Genomic DNA, 22,516 nt, shown 5'->3' with positions numbered 1-22,516 from the left:
GATAACAATCAAAATGGCTTTGCTTTGGGAATGACACAAATTGAAAATGAGGCGAATTTCGGTGACTGAAAAGAGATGAGAAACGAATGAGGACAACCACAAAGGGTATTTTAATCCAGTACATTCTGAGGATGTATTAGATACTTCTTTAGAATATACATATTTAATAGGTACTTTTTTGGGGGTGCTCGGGTGGCTCAGGCAGTTGAGTGTCTGACTCTGATTTCGGCTCAGATCATCATCTTGAGGTTCGTGGGTTCGAGCCCTGCGTCGAGCTCTGCGGTGACCGCCTGGAGCCTGCTTGGGATTCTCTCTCTTCCTCTCTCTGCACCTCCCCTGCTCTCTCTCTCTCTCTCTCTCTCAAAATAAATAAAATAGGTACTTTTCAAAGCAGAACGTGTAAAAATAATCAAGCCAACTTCTCAACTATTGCAATCTTGGGCTGAGACCAACTACATGAAGCTTTAGTCCAAGGGTTTTTTTAAAATTTTAAATCATATTCAGAATGAATGAAAACAAGACAAAGACAAATGAAAGAGCTAGAAGTTGTGTCATCAGGAATATGCTAACGGTATGTACTTCGGAGGATGCCAGAGGCAGTGTTTAATTATCCACTTGTCTCATTCCAGAGTATGGCAAGGTTAGGTCTTCTTAGAGACTTACTTAAGCTGAAATCAAATATGGTATCCTAGCTACTTCCAAGTTCAAATATTACAGCTGGGAATTTAGTTTTCTTTATTATCTCTCTCTGCTGCCAGTCCCACCCCACCACCACCCCCTAATTTTACAAAATGGAGCGAGGAACTTAAAGTAATAAAATGTGGTGGAAAAGGGCGACATCCCTAATATGCTAAGAGGCATTTCTATGTCTCTCTCTGCTCCTGTGTATTTCCAGGTTGCTAGGGAAGCAGTACCTTTCCGGGTGCAGCTTCCGACAATGAAAACATTCAGTCAGAGTTGCTGCTGGCCGGGCTGCCTGGGTGGCTCAGGAGGTTAAGCGTCCAACTCTTGACTTCGGCTCAGGTCATGATCTCATGGTTTGTGAGTTCAAGCCCCACCTCGGGCTCTGTGCTAACAGTACAGAGCCTGCCTGGGATTCTCTCTCTCTTTCCCCCTCTCTCTGCCCCTCCCCTGCTGGCACATGTTCTCTCTCTCTCTCTCTCTCTCTCTCTCACAAAATCAATAAACATTAAAAAAAAAAAAGAGTTACTTCTGGCTATTAGTCCCTTATGAGCTGAGTCTTTTCCTGGTTTGGCTCTGCGTGGTGGGGCTGGCCACTCTGGGAAGCATTCCTTTTTAGACTGCGAGCTCTTTGGGGGCACCTGAGTGGCTCAGTCGGTTAGGTGTCTGACTTTGGCTCAGGTCATGATCTTGTGTTTGTGGATTCAAGCCCCGCGTCGGGCTCTGTGCTGACAGCTCAGAGCCTGGAGCCTGCTTCCGATTCTGTGTCTCCTTCTCTCTTTGCCCCTCCCCGCTTGTGCTGTCTGTCTCTCTCTCTCTTTCTCTCTGTCTCTCTCAAAAAATAAAATAAAACCTTAAAAAAAGATTTAGACTGTGAGCTCTTTAAGAGTGGAGACAGCAGCTTCCATTTCCTTTTGCTCCCAGGGCGTGTTTAGCCTTTGTTGTGCCTGGGCTTTCTGACAAGCAGGCAGCTAGGACACCAGCCTGAAGTTTACTTCGTCATTCCTCGGAATCAGCGATATCTTGAATGCTGCAGTCTTTCCAGTGGATAAGGACTTATTGATGCAAAAGATGCCTGTGGAGAACAGAAGGGTAGCGAGGCAGGGGGTTTTGGGTGAGAGCCACAGAAAACGAGCACATGGGAGCCTGCAGTCTGGCCCAGCGCTGGAGCTAGCCGACAGGACGCTCACCGCAGGGAGAGCTGCACCCTCCTTATTCCTCCCTGCGTTTTCCTTTTCCTTGCAAATGTTATTTGACAAAAGCAATCGTGCTAATGTCCTTCCCCGGGGGTTCGGTGCTGGTCTTGACATGGTGACTAGGAGGAATCATTATGCTTACTCCACGCTGGAAGAATGCCCCCGCTGTGCCCCCGCGAGCGCTGGCCATGGGGACTAGAACTGAGGGGACGCCACCGTCTGCCTGAGTTCGTGGTTCTGATCGCCCACAGGTCGTATCCTGGGATCTGGTGCGTTCGGGAAAGTGGTCGAAGGAACTGCCTATGGATTGAGCCGGTCCCAGCCTGTCATGAAAGTAGCAGTAAAGATGCTAAAACGTAAGTGCCCCATCCTGGGATTTCTTCGAAAATGGAGATAGTAAGTGAATCGCTCCAAACCCCACAGCCAGTAAATGCCAAACTTAGGACTAGATCTTGGTTCTTTCGACTCCAGGTTTCATGGGTAGTTAGACTCTTTTCTCAGTCGGGTTATTTAAATTATTCTTGTTGCCTGTACGTTGGAAAATCAAGAGTTGTTATTTTTGGTGACTTCTTTTTTCCCTGAAGACTTGGGATTAGTTATCAGAGTCTAGACCAAGTCACTATGTGTTTCTCTTTTAGACCCTTTGCTAAATGACATCCAATCACAGGATTAAAGCCACGTTGCTGGCTTTTTCTGGGAAGTAAATCAGTTGAACTGATACGTGATTTATTTCTTCAACAGCCACAGCCAGATCCAGTGAAAAACAAGCTCTCATGTCAGAACTGAAGATAATGACTCACCTGGGGCCCCATTTAAACATTGTGAACTTGCTGGGGGCCTGCACCAAGTCAGGTAGGTTTCCTGACCTGGGGGTAGGGATCTTTTTTAGATCTATAGTTGGGAAGACTGCCCAGGATTTTTTTTTTTTTTAATGTTTATTTATTTTTGAGAGAGAGAGAGAGAGAGGTGCAGAGAAAAAGGGGAACAGAGGATCCGAAGCAGGCTTTGCACTGACAGCAGAGAGCCTGACGCGGGGCTTGAACTCACAAACTGTGAGATCAAGACCTGAGCTGAAGTCAGACGCTCAACCGACTGAGCCACCCAGGCACCCCCTTTTTTGTTTTTGTTTTTTAAAGTTTACTTATTTTGAGGCAGAGAGAGAGAGAGAGCCTCCCAAGTGATCTCATGACTGTGAGATCATGACCTGCGCAAAGTCAAGAGTCAGATGCTTACCTGACTGAGCCACCTAGGCTCCCCTGTCCGGACTTTTTTATTTTATTATTATTTTTAATTTTTTTTAACGTTTTATTTATTTTTGAGACAGGGAGCGACAGAGCATGCACGGGGGAGGGTCAGAGAGAGGGAGACACAGAATCCGAAACAGGCTCCAGGTTCTGAGCTGTCAGCACAGAGCCCGACGCGGGGCTCGAACTCACGGACAGTGACATCGTGACCTGAGCCGAAGTCGGACGCTCAACCGACTGAGCCACCCAGGCGCCCCTGTCCAGACTTTTTCAAACCCTCCTTCTCTCCCTGCAAACATGCCCACAAGTAAAAGTCCGTGAATGGAGTTGCCTGGATTCCACTGAATGGAAGCTCATTGTTTTTGAGCGATATCTCTCGCCAGCGCGCACAGCATTTCATGACTTTTCTCTTCTTCATTTTCATACCCATTTCTAAACTGGCCTTGGTTCCCACAGGCCCTATTTACATCATCACGGAGTACTGCTTCTATGGGGATTTGGTCAACTATTTGCATAAGAATAGGGACAGCTTCCTGAGCCGACACCCAGAGAAGCCAAAGAAAGAGTTGGACATTTTTGGGCTGAACCCTGCTGATGAAAGCACACGGAGGTGGGTGCAGAGGGACACGTTGCTGTGAATCGTTGTGTTACAAGTGGGGAGAACCCACGTCGCGATAGAAGGCACGTCTGCAGATCCGGGGCCGGCAGGTGGCAAGAGTCCAGCTCCCCTGCCCGTCATCCCGTGATGGTGACATGTGCCGGTACATCCCATGACACGGTGCTGGTGTTTTGGACCAGATATCACCTGAGGAGGCCTAACTGAGAGGTTTGAATGGAAGCAAAAGTTGGACTCATTCTGGGGGCCAGTTTGCTGTTTTTGTGTGTTCCACTTAAGACCCGTAATTGCAGCTATAAATCAAGCCAGTGGTAGTGATCGTAACTGCAGGAACTTACAGGTGGCTATAAAGATCTCTGTAGATTTCAGGTTCCGTAAGATCGGAAAGTACAAGTTCCCTTTGTATCGAATTACTCGACGGCCACCAAACTGGCACTGAATTTACGGAGTAGCAGGAAACGTCTGCCCGAGCCGTGTGGTCGTGCGGTCCGGGTTTGTGGCCTGTTTATTGTAAAACGGAGCAAGAATAAGGACAGACACACCTGAGTAGATGACCCGTGTGTTTGTGATTACTGATTAATGCTCATCTACCAGACCACCCCACGTGAAGGGTACACACTGGTTTTGCTTTTGCTCACCCCGGCCGCCCCCCTACTCACCACACTACCTTGCACGCGGTAGGCACCTGGTCGTCCCCTACTGAATGTTGAATGCCCACCCCCGAGGGGCACCCTGAATCAGGTTTCTTTTTCTGTTTTTACAGTTACGTTATTTTATCTTTTGAAAACAATGGTGACTATATGGACATGAAGCAAGCTGATACCACACAGTACGTCCCCATGCTGGAAAGGAAAGAGGTTTCTAAATACTCGGACATCCAGAGATCGCTGTATGATCGCCCGGCCTCGTATAAGAAGAAATCTACGTCAGGTAAAAGTGTCAGTGTGTCCTCTTTGCCTCTTCTAGTGCCTTAACGATTCAGATATCCCCTGCTCTCCGCAAGTTTTGTTCGTGCCACTCTGCTTTTATGAAAGGCCCACGTGAGTATTTGTTTTCACCTGCCGAGAGAAACCAATCCAAAGAGGATTTGCTTCTTTGCTTTATGCCATTTTGGCTTGCAGAGGGTTTCATAGGCATGCTCTACTTTCGGATAGTGGTAAATTCTCAGAGGAAGGTGAGCAGGTGGGGTAAGTCAGACTGTGAGGCTGTGGTCCCTAAATGCAGGTTTGCACAAGTGGGTCTGTGACGTGTCTTCAGAACTTTCTGGGGTATGACTTGAAAGGAAGAACAAGAATAAAGACGAACTTAATGCAATGCATTTTCATTTACTTGAAATGTAAAACTTCTAAGGAATTATTTATTCTGATATAACGATCTTCCTTTTTTTGGTGTGTGTGTGTGTGTGTGTGTGTGTGTGTGTTTTAATGAAAGTATGGGGTTAATTGATGTTTTTTTCCCCCCTCAGTGCCCTTACTTGGTAAATTTAAAAGTTGGCTACCTTATATTGGTTCCCAATAGTATTTAAAATTTTTTAATCACATAAGTCTCTGATATCGATGAGTTCAGTAGCCCTTGCTTTTGGCTTTGCTAATATCCACTTTGTGACAGAAGCTGGAAGGTAGACAATTTAAGGTTATATTTTCTGACAAGGGTGTTGAGTGTTTGTACTGAACGTTGTTTGAAGGAAGATCCCATCTAATCTTTCAAAACAGATGAACATGTGGCATAGTGGCATTGATTTGTGAACTCCAGGGAGCCTAACCGATGCCCATAGCAGATGGACTGCCCCACTACTGCTGCGGGGAGACCCTTCCAGGTCCCCGTCTAATCCCAGGCTTGGAGTGGGGAGGACGTCCTGCTGGGTCTGAGGTTGACCAGTCTCTCGATTTTGTGTTCCTGGGCCTGGGCCCTCCCCCTGGTCAATGCCAAAAAGTGTTGAGCTGCCATGGAAATTACTTTGTAAATCACTGATATGCTCTGCATGCTTGCGGGGTTCTTCAGTGAAAGGTACGAATCCATTTAAAAAAAAAAGAATGTGCTTGTTTTGCAAAGCTCCATACATGAGAATATTTTCCATTGCTGCAGTTCCAAGTTCCATTCACTCCTCATTGCCAAATGGGGGAACTTCCAAGCCCTTTTAAAAGATTAGCCAATGAGAGCTGTCGGAACAGTGCTTCCTCTCCCCTCCCGTATTGTTAAAAATAGTTTACATTGCTTCCCAGGCTGGACCTGGCTCCAGATGTCAGGGGAACCTGATTCATGCTCAGCCCGGGCCCTGTTGGCAGGCACGCCCCTGATTTCTGGCCTTCTCCTGGCTGGCTGGAAAAATATGAATGGTTGCACTACTCTTCACTTGCCTGAAAGCGTTCAAAAAGAAATGAGAACGGCTGGCCTAGATTACCTCCTTCCTCGAAAACCCTGGGACCCTTCCAGAGGGGACTAACTGGGCAAAGTGGACAAGTTGCAAAAGGAACTAAATGCAGAGTCAATGGCACTGACCTTTAAGATCGTTCCCTCTAGTCTGACTGGGGCTTGCTTTAATATAGGAAAGAAGCCAAATACTATGAAGGTGGCTTTAACAAGAAAAGACAAAGGCAATTCTTAGAAGCTACTTTTTTTTTTTAATGGTCATTTATTTTTTAGAGAAAGAGAGACACACACACAGAGTGTAAGTAGGGGAGGGGCAGGGAGAGAAGGAGACACAGAATCCATCCAAACGAAGCAGGCTGTAGGGTCTGAGCCGTCAGCACAGAGCCTGACGTGGGGCTCGAACTCACAGACCGTGAGATCATGACCTAAGCCAAAGTCAGATGCTTAAAGGGCTGAGCCACCCAGGCACCCCAGAAGCTACTTTTTCGAAGGGCCCTCATGTATATTCATCACGTAAGACTTAAAGGTGACTATGTGACTTGCTAACTAAGGTTGAAAAAAGAAATATAGGAGGCAAACAACAAAATATGTGTGAGACCCCATTAGACTGGTCCCTGTGGACACACACACACACACACACACACACACACACACACCAGATATATATTTCTGCAGGCATATTTCTTTTTAATGGTAGAACCTCTGTGTGGTTTGCATCCCCACCTGCGAGGTCTGGAAACACTATAGGAAAATAATTTTAGATTTGTTCTTTGGACAAGCCTGCGCAGCCCTGTGAGAGAGCCCCCCGTGGGTGACGTTTCACGCTGTCCTCCAGCACCAACACACTTAATTCCTTTCCTGCAGACTCGGAAGTCAAAAACCTCCTTTCGGATGATAACTCAGAAGGCCTGACTCTGCTGGATTTGTTGAGCTTTACCTATCAAGTGGCGCGAGGGATGGAATTTTTGGCTTCCAAAAATGTGAGTATGTTCCTGGAACGGAGTTCTCTGTAGATCCGGGCCTGGAGCGTGGTAGGCCTGGCAGAGGCTTGTAGCAACGGCTGCCTGCTTCTCCCTTCCCTTTCCCCGAAGTGTGGCGGGACGTCCGGTCTCGTCAGGTGCCTACTCTGCTCCAGAGCCTTCTCCTTCATGGGGGTGGCCGGGATGAGAGCCTGCAGGCCGTGAGCTCTTTGCTCCAGGACAGCCTCCCTGAGGTGTCCCAGGCAGCCCCAAGCACCACCACCACGAAGTGGCCAACCTTGCAGGGGTGAGGTGGTCTGGTGGCAGATGGACAGACTCTGTTGTTTCTTCCCTTCCCACGCAGTGTGTCCACCGGGACCTGGCTGCTCGCAACGTCCTCCTGGCGCAAGGGAAAATCGTGAAGATCTGTGACTTCGGCCTGGCCAGGGACATCATGCACGATTCAAACTACGTGTCCAAAGGCAGCGTACGTGCTCTTTCCCCCCGTTTGACTCGCTCACCTTTCCTCACTGAAGCTCTGAAACTAGGCACTGCTTCTGGCCATTCAGTGTCCATATATGTTGTTAAATATTAAAAAAAAATTTTTTTTTAATGTCTTATTTATTTTTGAGACAGAGAGAGAGAGAGAGAGAGAGATTTTGAGACAGAGAGAGAGAGAGAGAGAGAGAGAGAGCATGAGCAGGGGAGGGGCAGAGAGAGAGGGAGACACAGAATCTGAAGCAGACTCCAGGCTCTGAGCTGTCAGCACAGAGCCCGACGCAGGGCTCAAACCCACGAATCTTGAGATCATGACCTGAGCCAAAGTCGGACGCTTAACTGACTGAGCCACCCAGGTGCCCCTTAAACATTTTTTTTAAAGTTAATTTATTTATTTTGAGAGAAAGAGAGCATGTACGTGTGCATGTGCAAGTAGGGGAGGGGCAGAGAGAGAGAGAGAGAGGGAAAGGGGCAATCCCAAGGAGTCTCCATGCTGTCAGAGCAGAGCCCAACACCAGGCTTGATCCCATGAGATCATGACCTGAGCCGAAGTCAAAAGCCAGACGCTTAACCGACTGAGCCACCAAGGCGTCCCCAGCGTCCATATTTTAATGTGGAGCCCACAAGATTCATGAATGGGCTCCTGGGACCAATACGGAAAGCACAAGGTCTGCAGCCAGACTGCCTGGGTGTGAGTACTGGTTCCAGTGCTTACTATTGTGGGGATTTGGGGCAAGTGACTTGACCATTCTGTATCTTGGTTTCCCTATCGGTCACAGCGACCTGATAATCGTACCCATCTCCTGGGTTGCCTTGGGTGATTCAGTCAGTGACTTTAAGTTAAATGCTTAGGGCAGTGCCTGGCACATACGAGCCCTCAGCAAGTGTTAGCTATTAATGTGTAGATCATGTGTGCCTGTGCACCTGCATTCATTTTCAAAGAGAGCATCTTTAACTTTTATCAAATTTGCAAACGGTGTCTGTGACCCCTAAAATGTTGCGACCCTATGAGTTAATAGATCTTAGAAGCACAGTTTCCTTAAAGATGGTCTTTCTCCCCACCCTTCTACCTCTAAGCAGATGCAGTGATTTAGGATACATTTTCCACTTGTAGGGACAATTCCAAATCACCCCACTGCACTAGTTGTGAGACAGCATGGGGTTGCTGTGCCCGCCCACAGAAGGCCACTGGTCTGTGTCCAGGTTCCATGTGAGACCAGCTTTAGGTACCCTGAACAAGTCAGTGGACTTTGGTGGAGCCAATTTCTCACCTGCCTAAAAAGTTGGGGCGCCTGGACGGCTCAGCGGGTTAAGCATCTGACTTCAGCTCGGGTCATGATCTCACAGTTCTTGGGTTTGAGCCCCGCGCTGGGCTCTGTGCTGACTGCTTAGAGCCTGGAGCCTGCTTTGGATTCTGTCTCTGTGTCTCTCTGCCCCTCCCCCACTTGTGCTCTGTCTCTCTCTCTCTCAAAAATAAATAAACATTAAAAAAAAAAAGTTGATGAATCTGTGATCTCCCCATGAATTTCAGAAGGCTGAAGGTTGCTAATGTGGTTACTTCATATTGTATATCTGCTTCAGTCTTAGTATTTCGACTGGAGTTTGTACAGCCTCCCAAAAGAAGCGGCAAAATTATCATAACGTCATATTTATAGTGATAGGAAATGAATTTCTTAAAATTCAGTAATGTAATTGGTTCTCAGATCACTGGATGTGTTTTGAATTTTGTTCCTAGGAACACCGGCAAATAGGAGAGACTGGTCCAGTCAGGGGTTTTGCTTTTTGGGTAAAACATTCAGGATTAAATATTTTCAAATTTATTCCTTGGGAGGACCTAAGAGGCCACATCAAATATCCATCATTCATGAAATATTTATCGAGTACCCACCAGGTGCCAGGCACTCTCACGAGGGTGGAGAACACAGCCCTGGACAAAAAAACACAGGGAGATACTTACATGGACAAGGTTCTCAGTGCAAGTTATTATTAGTCCAAAAAGGACCCCTACTGTTTCCGCTGCTGTGGGTCATTGGTGCGTATGCTGGATTTAATTTCCTCCCTCCTTCCATGCAGACCTTTCTCCCCGTGAAGTGGATGGCTCCTGAGAGCATCTTCGACAACCTCTACACCACGCTGAGTGACGTCTGGTCTTACGGCATTCTGCTCTGGGAGATCTTTTCCCTTGGTACGGGCCTCACGTCTCTGCTCGCTTGGGTCGTTTTGGAAAAACACTGGGAGGGAAACACTGTGTTTTCCAGGCTCCAGGGCGTTAACAATGTTAAGATACCTGCTGTGAGTCAAGTGCACTGCGGCAGATTAAATCACACATTGCACACTTCCGGTGTCAGGAGTATGCCCGTGCAGACAGCCAGGAGTTTTGGGGGGCTGCACACCCTCACGTCTGGCCTTTGCCCCCCCTATCCTTTGGGCTGTGCTAGAATGACTTTCTCCCACTAGAGATGTTCCTGAGGACACCCACTCCCCAGCTGCTTTTTCACGGGGTCTTTGGGTTAAGTGGGTTCACCAGTGGTGATCGAGGCTCAGGTGAAAAGAAGTGTGGCCAGGAAAAGAGTGTGATTCCCCTTCTTGGTCATCTCTCTGGAGGAGAAGAGCCTCCTAGTCATTGGGTTCGTCAGTCACCAGGTCCCAAACAACACAGGTACCCTGTGCTGCCAGGTGAGGGCCCTGAGGGAAGAGTGATTCATGACCCTGACCTCTGACAGTTCATCTTGGATAAGATAAGACTTACACATAGCAATAAACGGGGTGGTTCTGATTAAAATTGTAATGGAAGAAGAAAGGGGAAGGAGTTTTGGAGTAGTTTTGGAAGGCTTTAGAGAGGAAACTAAGCTTGTTTTGACTGTGGCCATAAAAACGGAAATGTTTCATGAATTCTGTTATCTTAATGTGGTAGTAAAGGGTTTCTTCCTGCCTGGTCTCCTTCTTCGATCCCATTTGTCCCTGCTTGGATGTCAGTGCATCATCCCGGTGTGTGGCTTAACTGAGGCTCACAGTCTACTAAAAGCAGAGAATCACCTAGATATTTCAAGCCTCAGCTTTGACTTTTGCTCTAATTATTGGTGAGAATGATTTTTTTTTTTAATTTTTTTGGCTTTAGTGATTGAGAATTTCTCTTCCTTTTCTGTTTTGCTTTGTATGTGTAGATCCAGGGATCAGACACATTGAAAAACACTTGTGTGCTTTTCCTAAGATGTAGCGTCTTTGCCTAGGGTGTCTGGACTTGACCAACCCAGAAGTCCTGGTTACCTTTACGATTCCGGGCAAGCCTGTGAAGTCAGGGAGATGGTAACCCTTCATTTCCTTGCAAGAACCAGAAGTTCAAGTGGGGACCCCCAAATGTGTTCTGTAGGTGCTGTATGACCCCGAGCGTCTCAGCAGTGTAACACACGCTCGTTAATCCTGGTTGTTCCCTTTGGTTTTCAGGGGGCACCCCGTACCCTGGCATGATGGTGGATTCCACTTTCTACAACAAGATCAAGAACGGGTACCGGATGGCCAAGCCTGACCACGCCACCAGCGAAGTGTGAGCCCCCTCCCCATCTCGTGCGCCTTGCGTTCACGCCCGGCGGGCGTGTGGGGTGGGGCGGGGGTGCCCTGACACTCCTCCCTGTGCCCACTCGGAGTTGTGTGCTTCCGCAGCTATGAAATCATGGTCAAGTGCTGGCACAGTGAGCCGGAGAAGAGACCCTCCTTTTACCACCTGAGTGAGATTGTGGAGAATCTGTTGCCGGGACAATATAAGAAGGTTTGTCTGGGCCCCTCCAAGCTGGGTGGAACGGCATGGGCAAAGGGAGAAGTCAAGAGCAGGCAGTCACGCGAGCGAGCAGCACAGTTCAACGCTGTTTTGAAGGAACGTTTCCAAAGGGGAGGAAGATTGTTTGATCCAGTGGCCAGGGCTTTCATGGCGTGCTCCCCCGGCCCCTGGTAGCGATGATGAATGAAAACCCTCCCCTCTCCTCAGGGCTCCCCTTTTATCTCAAGTGTGCGACACCTGTAAGCACTTTATTCTCCAGATGTTCGAGTATCTGAAGCTACCGTGCAGTTAGAAGTCTCAGGGCATCCACAGCCATTAAATCGCTAATTTGAATGCACTTAAATCCATGTGAAATTGGCTTCCACCAGCTGACTGGAAGGAACAACCTCAGCTGTTATCTGTGGCTCCAGCTGGTTTTTTGCGGAATAGGAAGCATTGTTCAAAGGAACAAATGTAATTTCATGGAGCCAAGCAGGATATGTTAATAAATGAAACAACTTTCTGCCGAGATGCTGTGAAGGAGCCCCAGACACAGTTGTATAATCAATGCAATTTCTAAGATTCAGGTTCGTCAGTATGTAGAGTCTTCATATCTATTGCTTGCCCTTCTCATAGAGGAGCAGCGTTAGGTCGTTGCATGCTGAACTGGGCGTTAAATACTTGTGTCTATTGATTATCTCCCTGCCCGTTACAACCCCCATAAGTGAGGCAATGAGGAGGCAAAAGGAAATTAATGGTGGCTCAGTCAAAGATGCCCTGGCTGGTTAAGTAAGATGTATGGGTGGGAAGAGACTGGAATTGGTCTGGAAAAGTGAAGTCTTTTTAGATGCAAGTTCTGTAAGTTTTGAGTTAGATTTCTCCAACGTTTAAGGGTCAGGAAGGCGTCAGGGGTGGTGCTTTCAGTGGAAGTCCTTGTCCCCTCTTATTGAGACCCATCCAAGCCCTGAAGAGACTATGTAGTGGGACCAGAAGGCTCCCCGCTAGTCCCAGAGAAGGGAGTGTGTGTGCATGGAGGTGGGTGGGAACACAGTCATAGCTGCCAACTCAGTGAAGGGGTTCATTGTATCTTTTTTTAAACAAGTTTATTTGGAGAGCGACAGAGAGAGTGGGGGAGGAGCAGAGGGAGAGAGAGAGAGAGAGAGAGAGAGAGAGAGAGAGAGAGAATCCCAAGCAGGCTCAGTGCTATGCGGGGCTCAAACTCAATAACCGCGAGATCATGACCTGAGCCAAAACCAAGAGTCAGTCGCTTAACCCACTGAGCCACCCAGGTGCCCTGGGGCTCATTGTATCTTAAGGAGAATGAGAGATCCCATTGGTAGGATGGCAGGAGATCTCTGCCATCAGTGGTCCTTTCCCCGTGTCCCACATCCCTGGGATGTGACAGTTGACAGCTGACTCTCCTTCAGTTGTCTCAACCCCGCATCTGTGTGGTAGCTTGGAAACACAGACGGTTAAATAATAGTTCTGAGCGTCCTTTCGGCAGTTCAGTGGGTGACACTTGGTTAACCACGTGAAACGCATATCTGCAGAGCTACGAAAAGATTCACCTGGACTTCTTGAAGAGCGACCACCCTGCCGTGGCGCGCATGCGCGTGGACTCGGACAACGCCTACATCGGCGTCACCTACAAACACGAGGAAGACAAGCTGAAGGACTGGGAAGGCAGCCTGGATGAGCAGAGGCTGAGTGCAGACAGCGGCTACATCATCCCTCTGCCCGACATCGACCCTGTTCCTGAGGAGGAGGATCTGGGCAAGAGGAACAGACACAGGTAGGGCCTCCTGCAGAGCTCCCCTCCGCCCCCCAGCGCACCTGAAGGAGGGGAGCCATTGCCCTGGCGACATCAGTGCATCTGTTCGAGGGGAGCGGCGGCAGAGCCTCCGAGGGGTCTGTTTCCTTATGTAAATGCTTCCCAGATGCTCCTCATACCTGCCCCGTGGGGCTGGGGGAGGTATAGGGCAGGCAGGGTGGAGAGTCTTTGACCGGAGTCCTTGGGTGTTTTGATCAGACTGTCGCAGCCGCTCTGATTATTGAGGTACTAGAAGCCTCTCTTGCTGTTTTCTGCACTGGTCATGGAACGGAGGAGAGAGCTGAGAGAGAGGCCAGACTGGGCTATTGGATGCTTCATAGGTGGATCTTACCCCTAGCTGTAAGCTCGGATCACCTGGGGAGACTAGAAAACCGATCTACGCACATCACCCAGACCAACGAGTTAGAATCTCTGGGAACGGGACCCAGGCGCTTCCTGGCTGATTTGTTCTTCCTTTTTAACTTTGTATAATGGAAGACTTCTAACGTGCCCGACTCAAGTTGTACAGTGACCTATCAGTTAATCTGTCACCCAATTTGAGCGTGCATAAACTCATGGCCAGAATGCATGAATCCACTACCACTCTCCTTGGGTTATTTTGAAGCCAATCCTAGACATCGTGTCATTTCACCCATAAATATTCCATCATGGGTCTCTAAAAGATAAAGGCTCTATTTAAAAAATGTTTTAAGTGTATTTATTTTGAGAGAGACCGAGAACGTGAACGGGGGAGGAACAGAGAGCGAGGAGAGAGAACCTAAACAGGCCCTACGCTGTCATCGTGGAGCCTGACCTAGGGTTCAGTCTCACAAACTGTGAGATCATGACCTGAGCTGAAAGCAAGAGTCAGGTGCTTAACCGACTGAGCCGCCCAGGCCCCCTATGACTCTATTTAAAGAAATAACTGGAGTTATTAAAAATAACTTATGATGCCATTTTCTCACCCCTCCCCCACCAATTGACAATAAATTGTCAGGAGCATCAGATATCCAGTGGTCAAATCTCCCGGACTCTCTGATAAGTATTATTTTGCATTTGTTTTTTTCTAATTGAGACGGAAATTAAGAGTGACCCATGGCCTTTAGTTGCTATGTCTCTATGCATTTGTCTTGCCTCTTTTTACCCACTTTGCATAGTACGTGTGAAGGACCTGGAGTGTTTGGCCGTCACGTTCTCACGTTCAGAATTTTGTTGATTGCATCCTGTAGTGTGTCTTCATGTGCTTTATCTCCTGTATTTGTTGTAAACTGGTGGTCTAGAGGCTTGATCTGACTCAGGTTAGATTTTTTGGCATGTGTGCCTCAAAGATCGTGCTGTGTCCTTCCGTCGGGAGCTGCATGCTGTCCAGTGGCCTCCCCTTTTGTGACATCAACAGCCATTGTTGATCATTACCTGGATCCATTAACTTACGACCAAAGCGATGCTAATACGCAGCCAGGACTAGAACCATTGGTTTGAACGTCCAGACGAGGGGACTGTGTCTTTGGTCTCCACTGTCTTTGCAGGGTCCTTGAACAGAGGCAGGTGAAAGTGATGTGTCTCCTTTTTCCATCTTCATTGAGGATGTTTTTCTCCCTTCTTCCTCTTTTGGTTAGCTACATGTAATTATTTAGGCAGAGGCATATGGCATTATTATTTTGGAGGCTTGTGATTGTGACATCCCTTGCTGTTGGTGTGAACCAGGTAATTTAAAAAAGTATAATTGTGTTTTTTTTGTTTTTGGAATGGGTTATGAGGATTGGAGATGGCGCAAAGCGCTCTGACTTACCTTTGCAAAAATACGTTTGTGTTGTTTTAGCGAAACGTGTCTCCAGCTTTTGGGGATCTGTGGTAGCCCTTGACCCCAGATATGCCATCCATTTGGTTGTTTTGTATTTGGGGGCTCTGAATAATATTTCAGTGACAAAAAAGTTTTGCTTCATTTTTTTCTTTACTTATTTATTTTGAGAGAGAGAGAGAGAGAGAGCCAGTGAATAAGCTGGGAGGCACAGAGAGAATCTCAAACAGGCTCCATGCTGTGAGCTTAGAACCCAAATGGGGCTCGAACTCACGAACCGTGAGATCATGCCCAAATCAAGAGTTGGACACTTAGCCGAGTGAGCTACCTAGGCACCCCAAAAGGTTTTGTTTTTAAATTAAGTTAGAAAGTTGTAGGGACTTTCACCATTCATGAGTTTGAGCCCCTTGTCGGGCTCTGTACTCACAGCACGGAGCCTGCTTGGGATTCTCTCTCTCCCTCTCTCTCTGTTCCTCCCCTGCTCTCTCTCACTCTCTCAGAATGAATAAACTTAAAAAAAGAAAGTCGTATTGATAAATAACACAAGAAAGGTACCCAGAACTTTTCTAGGTGTATACCAGGCTGTAATGCAGAGTTTGACATATTTTACGTGGAGAGAACAATTCTAGTTGATAGAAAGTGGTTGTGTTAGATAATTAGAACCTCTGGAAGGGCAATACATTTGGTCTTCTAATTGTGCAGAGTATGTCCCAAATGACTACACCAGGTCAGGTGAAGCTGTGGTCCTCACAGATGGGCTGAGCACGGGGAATGTCTTGGTTAGCCTGGGCTGCCATAACACAATACCGTAGACTTGGGGGCTTAAACAATAGACATTTATTTTCTCACAGTCCTGGAGGCTGGCAGACCAAGATCAAGGTGTTGGCAGGTTTGATTTTTCCTGCAGCCCCCTTCCTTGGCTTGCAGATGGCCATCTTCTTAATGTGTCCTCTCATGGTCTTTTTCTGTGTGTGTATCACAGGTGTCTCTTCCTCTTACAGGGACACCGTTTCTATTGGGTGAGAGCCCCACTTTAATGACCTCATTTAACTGTGATTACCTCCTTAAAGGCCCTATCTCCAGAGATAATCACAATGGGGATTAGGGCTTTCACATGTGAGTTTTGTGGGGGTGGGGAGGGGGACACAGTTCAGCCTATCCTAGTGAAGGGGGATCCCAGGGCTGAGATGCTCTAGGTCTAGGAAAGCATGATGATCCTGTGGAATCTTCTTGGGCTCAGGGGGCTTGGCCTCGGGAGGGGAATGGGTATGAGAAAGACTGGGCCTTGCTTGCTATAGAGGGTTTGGGGCTGCTGGGTCAGGGATATCAGGAGCCAGGCCCTGGGCCACAAGATGGGCACTGTGGCTTGGGACTCAGAAGTAAGCCCAGTCATCAGCTTTAGGACCACCATGAAGCCTGGCAAGCTGCAAGGATGATCTCGTGCCGAGTCTCTGTGGAAGTTAGCTTCCTCCACGCCCATACCCTTGCCTTCCCTCTGTGAGGTAGACTGGCCGAGAGAGGAGCATGTCAGGCCCAGGAGAGTCAGTGCAAGGGGAATGACTCCACTGTAGGACTCAGCTGTAGAACTTGCCCCCAAGGAGGGGACCTTAGTCCAAATCACAGCATCTAGAGCAGTCTCATAAATGCAGGTCCTGGCTGGGTTAGGGCCATCTCCAAAGGTTGACTCCGGCCTCCAGCTATTGGCCAGGGCCCCATGAACCGGGGCTGGCTTCCCAGAGAGAGAGGTTGTCGGGACAACATGGTTATCAAGACCAGCCAAGTGGACTTGGGGTTCACAGTGAAGCTCCAGGACCAGGGTGTAAGCCGAGGGGAGGGTGGAGTACAAAGTAAGAACGGAGACAGAAGCTCTCAGTCCTAGGGAAAGGCCCAATCTGTGGGGTTGTGAAAAGACACCTCAGTGTAGCCACCCTGCAGGTTCTAAGAACTCTCCAGGCCACCTTTGGGATGGATGGCAGCAGACCATTTCGCATGGGCTTCTGTACGCCAGGCTCAGTTTTCTGCCTGGAAACTGAACTGACCTAGAGAGGAGGGGGAGAGGCAGAGGAGTCAGGCCTGGCCCTTCGGGAAGGAAACAGCCAGCAGGGCTGAGAGCCCCTATTGGGCACGTGTGTGAGACTGCTTCCTCTGGCTGGCCAGCCGATGGTATGGTTTCTGTGTTATGTCTACAGTTCCAGCTCCACGGTGAGAGCAGACCGTCCTGCCTATCAGCAGATAACCTGCTTGTGGCAAAAAGATATATATAGAAATTTCGCAATCCAAGGCAGGATAATGATGAGGCGGTAAGAGTTCAGAGACAGGAAGACAGGGAATCATGACGGGCTAGAGACTAGGGAGAATTATTTTTCTAAAAATCTTTGTGAGAAATTTTAAACGTTCAGAAAGATTGAGTGAATCCATCTACCACTTAGCTTAGTAGTTGTTAACATTTTGCCATGTGTGGTTTATCTAACTATACACATATATGCATATATACGCATATATACATATATATGTATATATATGTAGTTATACCTATGTTGTGTCTATACATAATATATAATAATATGTCCTACATATTCTTTTTAAGTTTATTTTGAGAGAGAGCGAGCACATGTGTGAGCAGGAGAGGAGCAGGGGGGGTGGGGGAGAGAGAGAATCCCAAGCAGACTCCACACTGTCAGTGCAGAGCCCAGCGTGGGGCTCGATCTCATGAACCATGAGATCATGACCTGAGCCAAAACCAAGAGTCGGATGCTTAACCGACTGAGTCACCCAGGTGCCCCAATACTACATATTTAATAACATATGATATGTAAATATACATGTACCACATACACACCCCTACTTATTTTTCCTTGCTAAAACATTTGAAACTCCTGCGAACATCTGCTAAGAATAGGATACTCTCTCTCTTACATAATTATAACAGCATGATCACATGTGAGAAAATTAACAACTGTTTCCTGATATCTCATATTCAGGCCCTAATCAGGTAAGGATCTGAGTGATAACAATAATAATAGTAATAACTAATATTTATTGGACACTTAGTATGTTGTAGGTCCTGTGCTCAGTGCTTTATGGTTATTACCTTATTTAATTTCCCTAACAGATAGGAATATTGTCAGGTACTATTGTCATCTCATTTTATTTAATGTAAGTTTTAAAAAGTTTTTATTTACTTATTTTGAGAGGGGGTATGAGCGGGAGAAGGGCAGAGAGAGAGGGAGAGAGGGAGAATCCCAAGCAGGCTCTGTGCTGAAAGCAGGGCTCGAACTCATGAACTGTGAGATCATGACCTGATCCAGAATCAAGAGTCAGATGCTGAACTGAATGAGCCATCCAGGTGCCCCTGTCATCCCATCTTATAAGCCAGGGAACAAGTTCAGGGAGTTAAGTGACTCATGTGACTCCCACAGCTACTAAGTGGTGGGTGATTCCAGACCTAAGGCTTTTTGACGATAGAACGCTCCCTTTCGGCCGCTACTCTAGTGAGTAAGGAGCCTTCACCCGCCTTCATGACTGGGGCCAGGGAACGTGGGGGGTGGGTATAAAGAGGAGGGGGAGGAAGGCATTCCAGGGGCGTGGGGTCAGATGCTGACAACACCATTTGGGTGCTCGGGAAATTTCACAGCAAGGGACTGGCTGGGCTGTGGTTTGCAGCTGATTTCATCCCCCTCTGTCTTTTGACCAGGCGCTGCTTACTCTCTTTTCCACTAGGACTGGGTAGGGAAAGAATCGTGGCAGCGTGTTAGCAGCTCTGCTGAAAGATTTGACGGGAGTGAAGGAAGGCGGAAGGGTGAAGGTGACCTGGGGGTTCTTGGTTTTCCACTGGGCCCCCTGCAGTGTGGTGGATGATGAGTAGCTGTCTGGCTTGGTGGCAGGATCTTGCCTAATTCGGTGGCCAAAGGATCTTGCAGAAAGAGCTCCTTTGCCTTTGGGGCGGGGGCGGGGCGGCCACCTTGGTCACACAACTGTGGTCTCGTCGGTCTGTACCTGGGCTTAACCTTTCCTATTCTCTCCCTCCACCAGCTCGCAGACTTCAGAAGAGAGCGCCATTGAGACAGGTTCCAGCAGCTCTACCTTCGTCAAGAGAGAGGATGAAACCATCGAGGACATCGACATGATGGATGACATTGGCATAGACTCCTCAGACCTGGTAGAGGACAGCTTCCTGTGACTGGCAGATTCAGGGGGTACCTTCCACTCTTGGAGCCACCTTGGATCCCTTTAAGAAAACCACTTTATTGCAATGCAAAGTTGGGGAGGAGGACTTGGACGATGTGTAAAGAGAAGTTCCCAGCCAAGGGCCTCAGGGAGCCTTCTAAATATGGATGAATGGGCTATTTCGGAATGAACTTTCTTAGCGTTGCCCTTGCAATGCTTTAGTAGCATCTCAGCGGTGTGTGAAGTTTGGAGATAGATGGACAAAGAAATAATAGGCCACGGAAGGTGAACTTTGTGTTTCAAGGGCATTGGTGAGAGTCCAACATACACGATTTTTATTTACGAGAAAACTCCAGCATTGTAATTATGTAAATAACTCTAACTGAGGGTGTGTTTAGATTTCTATTAACTGCTCTGGACTTCTGAAGAGACCACTCAACCCATCCATGTACTTCCTGCTTGAAACCTGGTATCAGTTGCCGTTGAACTTTCCTGGGAAGTACATGCAAAACCACTTTTGAACCTTAAAAGGTACTGGTACTATAGCATCTTACCTTTTTTTTTTTTTTTTTTTTTTTTTTTTTTTTAGTGTTAAAGAGATAAAGAATAATAATTAACCAATCTTGTTTACTAGATTTGGGTCATTTAGAAGCCCAGCCACTCATTTTCATATTGTAATCTACTGTTATCAGTAATGCTACATGTGTAATGTGTAACACGTTTTCCCTACAGAGAAAGCACAATTAAAAAAAAAAGATTCTTACTAAGTAGGCGACAAGCTTGACAGTTTGTGACATTTATATCAAATAACCGATGTTTCTCTATAAAATACGGTAATAGCTTTAGTGGATTAAATTTAGTTGAACATAGAGAACAGTAAAAGTAGTGTCTTCCAGGAAGTCAGTGTTTTTAACTGTGTGCCGAATAGGTTCCCTAATCCGTTGTACTAAAAACAATTAACTGCCCTCTGAAGTAATGGGATTTGAAAGAAACAAAACCCCGAAATCCTAAATGTTCGCAATCTAAAGGCATCAGCCTATGCCTAACATGACTTGTCATGTTACTACCCAGTGGAAGATACAATCATCGGTAAAAAGACTGGATTTGCAGAGGTCGTTTTCATGCTTGGTGATAACTTTGGTGGATCCCCAAATCTGTGTTTTAAAAATTTTACAAGCCCTAGAAGGGTCAGAAGGATGCCTGGAATATCAGCCCCCTTTCTTTCATCTCATACCCCAAAGAGAAATAGTTTGAAACTGTGAGAACATAAAGGCATTATTTAATGAATACTGCATGCGCATTAGCCTGGATCCTTGGTTCCCAAATGGGATCGCAACTGGGAACACCAGATTCTAGGTCCCCACCCCAGATCTTCTGAATTATTAAGTCTGGTCAGGAGTAGGAACCTGTCTTTTTATAAACTCCCTGGCTGTTTTGATTAGCCAGGTTTGGGCAACACCAGCTTAGGGTACAGGAAGTTGCCATGGGACACAGATAATTTGAAATTTGGAACTAGGCTAGAAGTCAGCCATGCAGGAAGCCTACCATTTAAGTCCTTGGCTTTGGGTCAGTGACGTTTAATGCCATATATGTGGCCATTGCTGCCCTTAATTTAACTTTCCAGTCTTAGCTGAGGCTGCGAAAGCAAAACCTTGGTTTAGCAGGTCTTTCCAAAAGTAAAGACATTGCTCCCTACTGCATGGGGGACCTGAACTTGCCACCCAACCCCGCCCCCAGCCCCCCAGAGGCATGTACAAAAATGATGCGATTCAGAGTGCCAGGTCTCTGTATAACCAGATTAATATTTTGGTGAAAACAAACAAAAAAAAAAACCTAAAAAGTTGTGCTGAAATTTTGGGGTGACATAGCAGGACACATTGTCACCTCCATCCAAACTGTCAGACGGATTGGGGTGGGTTCATTGGCATTCTCTGCGCTACTGCTTAATTGCTGACACCATATGAATGAAACATGGGCTGTGATTGCCGCAATCACCGTCCGTGCTCCTCGGAAGAAGTAGCAGCAGAAACAAGGTACTTGACTACCTAGTGGTATGATCTCAGTGCAAGCCCCAACTTTCTTACCCACCTTTTTCATACCAAGTGTGAAGACTGAGCCAGATTGGCCAATTAAAAAAGAAAATCTGACTAGGTTCTGTAGAGCCAATTAGACTTGAAATACATTTGTGTTTCTAGAATCACAGCTCAAGCATTCTGTTTATCGCTCACTCTCCCTTGTAGAGCCTTCTTTTGTTGGTGCTTTGCATTTTGACGTTCCTTTGAATTTTGTGTGACATCATGGGGCTGGATGAAAATTCTCAGACAAGCAGGTTCCAGTCCTAATGAATACTCCCACCTAAGTTTTTGTGTGACTGCATCTTATTTTTTTTAACAGTATTTTCATTGTATCACAGACTTGTTTCCTTTTTGGCCTCCTGCAAAATCCCCAGATGAAAATTTGCCAATCCTTCCTGCTTTCTGTTTTTATGAAGACAATCAAAGCTGGCCTGAGAAACACAATTTGTGACTTTTTTTTAAAATGATCAATGATGTCCTTAAAATGTGGTCTGCCAATCTGTACAAACGGTCCTATTTTTGTGAAGAGGGACGTGACATAAAATGATGTTATACATCAATATGTATATATGTATTTCTTTATAGACTTGGAGAATACTGCCAAAACATTTATGACAAGCTGTATCACTGCCTTTGTTTATATTTTTTTGACTGTGATATTCCCCACAGGCACATTAACTGTTGCACTTTTGAATGTCCAAAATTTATATTTTAGAAAAATAAAGAGAAAAATACATAAGTGTTTCCAAAACAGTGGTGTGGTGAATGTTTGTGAAGTAACTCAATAGGTAGGGTCTACTGATAAAAAATGTATTACAGAACGCCCCATTCGTGTTTTTGTTTTAAAACATGTAAATGAAGATCTTTATATTTCAATAAATGATATATATAATTTAAAGTTACGCTAAGGTCCCAGCATTTTTGTTTTTAGCTGAATCACATAAATTAAAGCAATCTTGTTCAATGCGCTTTCTGAGCAGTATTTCAGTAGGGCTTCATATCGTGGTTTTGATGAAACCAATGGGAAATTTAAGATTTAAACGTTATTTGAGTGCGTTAGTTTTCAGACACAGCGTTTAACTTAAAGATAACCGGCACTTGGCTCATCCTCAATCCTATTGTTTGTTTGTTTGAATAGCATTTTGTTGCACCGTGTTTTTCTCCCCCGCAGGAGCACAGGAGCGCATTTGCAACATTCAAACATTGTAGGTGTGTGTGCTACGAGCGATTAAAGGCTTTCTTCACTATATCTTCTTCCCTGTCCCTGTCCGGGTTCCCAGAGGCAGAATTGCATCTTTCATCTTTCCACTCTCCTCTCCGTGCATCTGCTTATGTACCCGTATCTACA

At 46.7% G+C, this 22,516-nt stretch overlaps 1 protein-coding gene across 5 annotated transcripts in view; it reads left to right on the top strand.

Moving 5' to 3' along the window:
* The window catches only part of PDGFRA (platelet derived growth factor receptor alpha), a 53,823-nt gene extending 31,753 nt beyond the window's left edge, over window positions 1–22,070 (top strand). For all 5 annotated transcript variants that reach the window (XM_043572626.1, XM_043572628.1, XM_043572627.1 and 2 more), the window contains exons 13-23: window positions 2,129–2,233; window positions 2,619–2,729; window positions 3,578–3,731; window positions 4,501–4,667; window positions 6,972–7,087; window positions 7,431–7,553; window positions 9,638–9,749; window positions 11,009–11,108; window positions 11,225–11,330; window positions 12,869–13,110; window positions 18,959–22,070. In XM_043572626.1, the coding sequence (XP_043428561.1) occupies window positions 2,129–2,233; window positions 2,619–2,729; window positions 3,578–3,731; window positions 4,501–4,667; window positions 6,972–7,087; window positions 7,431–7,553; window positions 9,638–9,749; window positions 11,009–11,108; window positions 11,225–11,330; window positions 12,869–13,110; window positions 18,959–19,106 (1,484 nt within the window). In that variant the 3' untranslated portion in view covers window positions 19,107–22,070. The remainder of the gene's footprint in view (window positions 1–2,128; window positions 2,234–2,618; window positions 2,730–3,577; window positions 3,732–4,500; window positions 4,668–6,971; window positions 7,088–7,430; window positions 7,554–9,637; window positions 9,750–11,008; window positions 11,109–11,224; window positions 11,331–12,868; window positions 13,111–18,958) is intronic.
* The last annotated feature ends 446 nt before the right edge of the window (window positions 22,071–22,516 follow it).

Source organism: Prionailurus bengalensis, chromosome B1 (genome assembly GCF_016509475.1).
Source record: "Prionailurus bengalensis isolate Pbe53 chromosome B1, Fcat_Pben_1.1_paternal_pri, whole genome shotgun sequence".
In the NCBI taxonomy this organism is placed as follows: domain Eukaryota; kingdom Metazoa; phylum Chordata; class Mammalia; order Carnivora; family Felidae; genus Prionailurus; species Prionailurus bengalensis.
Note: the sequence above shows the minus strand (reverse complement) of the source record. Positions and strands in the feature narration are given on the sequence as shown.